This window comes from Montipora foliosa, chromosome 13 (assembly GCF_036669935.1).
Source record: "Montipora foliosa isolate CH-2021 chromosome 13, ASM3666993v2, whole genome shotgun sequence".
Lineage (NCBI taxonomy): Eukaryota > Metazoa > Cnidaria > Anthozoa > Scleractinia > Acroporidae > Montipora > Montipora foliosa.
In genome coordinates this window covers 35,985,921-35,988,420 of record NC_090881.1, presented here as the reverse complement: position 1 = coordinate 35,988,420, position 2,500 = coordinate 35,985,921, and the positions used below count along the sequence as shown (strand labels likewise).

The 2,500-nt window shown below is 36.7% G+C and overlaps 1 protein-coding gene across 2 annotated transcripts in view; it reads right to left on the bottom strand.

Moving 5' to 3' along the window:
• LOC137983013 (fibroblast growth factor receptor 1-like) overlaps window positions 1-2,281 on the bottom strand; it is a 21,749-nt gene extending 19,468 nt beyond the window's left edge. Inside the window, exon 1 of one of the 2 annotated variants that reach the window (XM_068830173.1) lies at window positions 1,975-2,281. In XM_068830173.1, coding sequence (XP_068686274.1) covers window positions 1,975-2,029 — 55 coding nt within the window. In that variant the 5' untranslated portion in view covers window positions 2,030-2,281. The remainder of the gene's footprint in view (window positions 1-1,974) is intronic. The other variant, XM_068830174.1, reaches the window with a different exon arrangement.
• Window positions 2,282-2,500: the final 219 nt, after the last annotated feature.

The following is a 2,500-nucleotide window of genomic DNA, read 5'->3' as shown; positions in this document are numbered from 1 at the left end:
ATGAATTAATTTCAGTTGCTGATTCATGGGACTCACCGGATTTCGAATGATCGCGTTGATGTTGTATTAACGACGTGGTTCTACGTCTAAGTCTGTATCAGCTTTAAACCAAAAGTGTATTACTTTTACAAATCAAAATTAAATGAAACTTGTGAGCAGTAAACTGACAGTGTTAATGTTAAGTTTAAAAGGAACTCGGAATGCATATTTTTCTGTTGTCTTGAACGTACCATGAAGTGTAATACTACGTGAAATTGAGAAGGTTAATTTAAAAAACACGTAAAAGTATTGTTGTTATCTCCAACGTACAGTAAGAGCCTGAAAGTGGAAACAACCACAGGGATCGTTCAAAATAAAAGATAATGCAAATAAATGATTACTTACACAACGTCTGAAGTTTTCTGATTTTTTGGTGCCACCAGTATTTTAAGCTGTGCTCCTAAAATTTTAAGCTGTGCGCCTAAAATTTTAAGCTGTGCTCCTAAAATTTTGGCAGTGCGCCTAGAAATTTACACCTGGTAGCACAAGTGCTCCCAAAGCCAAAAATAAACTTTGAGCCCTGTTCCATGTGAATGGTTGTGCACTAGGACTCGCTTTGAAACTGAGGCATGCAGCAACTGGGAAATGGACCATTAGTAAATGCGAGTACACCAGTGACAAAGAGAAGACACAAAGGGAACTTCTCTCAGCTTGCGAAGGGCGACGACCATAGATGACCATACATGACCTGGTTAGATAAAAATAACTAATTTTTTGACTCCCGCTTTGGCAACCGGATACGCTTTAGCTGTTTTGTCTAAGTATTTGTTCAGATCACTTGCTCACAAAAGAGAATTCTTTATGAAGTGCGAATTCATGGGCTATAGTACCAACTCTAAAGCGTTGTCCTTTAATTAAATTGTTTATTTAATTTAAGGTTGCGGTTGTTTATAGAAGCATATTATTAGATAAAGATGTCGACAAAGCGCGTGGCAAATTTTGTCCCTTACTGAGATGTCAACAGGTCGCGCGACTGAAGCACCGTGTGTGTCTTGTTCAGGATCTTTCATCTTTCATCACTCGAGCCTGTCCAGCTGGTAAAGTTCGACCAATGTCGACCAATATTTTCTCTCCGGGAGTTTTTGAAACCAAATATTTCGCTTAGTAAATTCTTCACAACATAATAAAAATACAAGGGGTTTTCTTTTTGCTTTTAACCTTTTTCCATTAAAAGGCGGACGGATAAATAATTGAGCGTACAATATTGAACTGTGGAAAACTGTTTTCAGTGGTTCTATTAAGCTTTCTCTCTAATTAAACATGAAACTCGTTCGAATTAACCAAGGGGAGAAGATGAGCCTCACTGAACAGTACGGCATACAAAATAGGATTTTTTCTGCTACAAACAATGAAAATAATAACTTTGGTAATCCCGTATTTTTTTGTTGCATTAACTCTAGACAAATGATGACATTTTTTATTTTTTTTTGCAATTTGCTATTGCGTATAAGATTAAAAAGTAGGTCTGGCCAAGGCACGGGAAATGAAACGTATCTAGCCATGAAACAAGAGGGATTCTTATCATGCAACTGCTAATAAGATCACTCAGGTAATTCCACACTTCACTGGTCGTATGTGATTATCGCTATATTGGGTTATTAAGTCTATTAACAATTCGAAATTCCATCGATAGCGCTGTTGAATACATAACATAATAGATTAACAGGAAAACGAAAGTAAAATACATCGATGTCTAAAACATTACCTCCATAGGGACCAAGGCTGCTCGTTAAGTATACAAAACCATGCATTTGAATCGAATGAAGCGGTGGGAGATATATCATTTATCATATATCATTTCATGGTTGAAATAAAATCGTCAGAATCAAAAGACTTTGCACTTTGAAGAAACCTAGAACATTCATCAAGCAAATCTCAGCGTGCATTTGACCTAAGCCTTCTTAGAAAAAATATAACAACAGAATATGAACTTACCTGATAATCTGAAAAGATAGGTACCAAAAATCAAAATAACAGGAAAGGACATCATTTTGAAAAACACGTTATAAGGAAGGCAATTTCATACTGCATGAGCCCACATGTTGTGAATCAGTGCCTCGTCCCTATTTTATAGATGTTTTTGATCGATTGCTGCGAATTGTTTTTAAAGTCAACCATGGTATCCGATTAAACCATAACTGTTTACGACCTTAACAAAGGGTTTCCTTGGACGCCAATCGATGACATTTTGATAAGGCCCCTCTCGTCTCCGTCATTTTCTTGGTATTTAATTCATATTTGTGACGTAAATTGCTGAAAATTGGAATACCTCGTCACGGGTCGTCGAAGCTTCAGTATTTGCGTACTAACATCTGTTCGAAAATGGAGACCTTAGTTCGCAGCAGAAATGAGGAGCAAAAATAACTTTTAATAATTTTGTCTGGTCTGAAAACAGTGTATTTCGGTAAACAGTGCACTGTCAACAAGATTCAATTTGGTTTGTGGTATTCCACAGGAATCC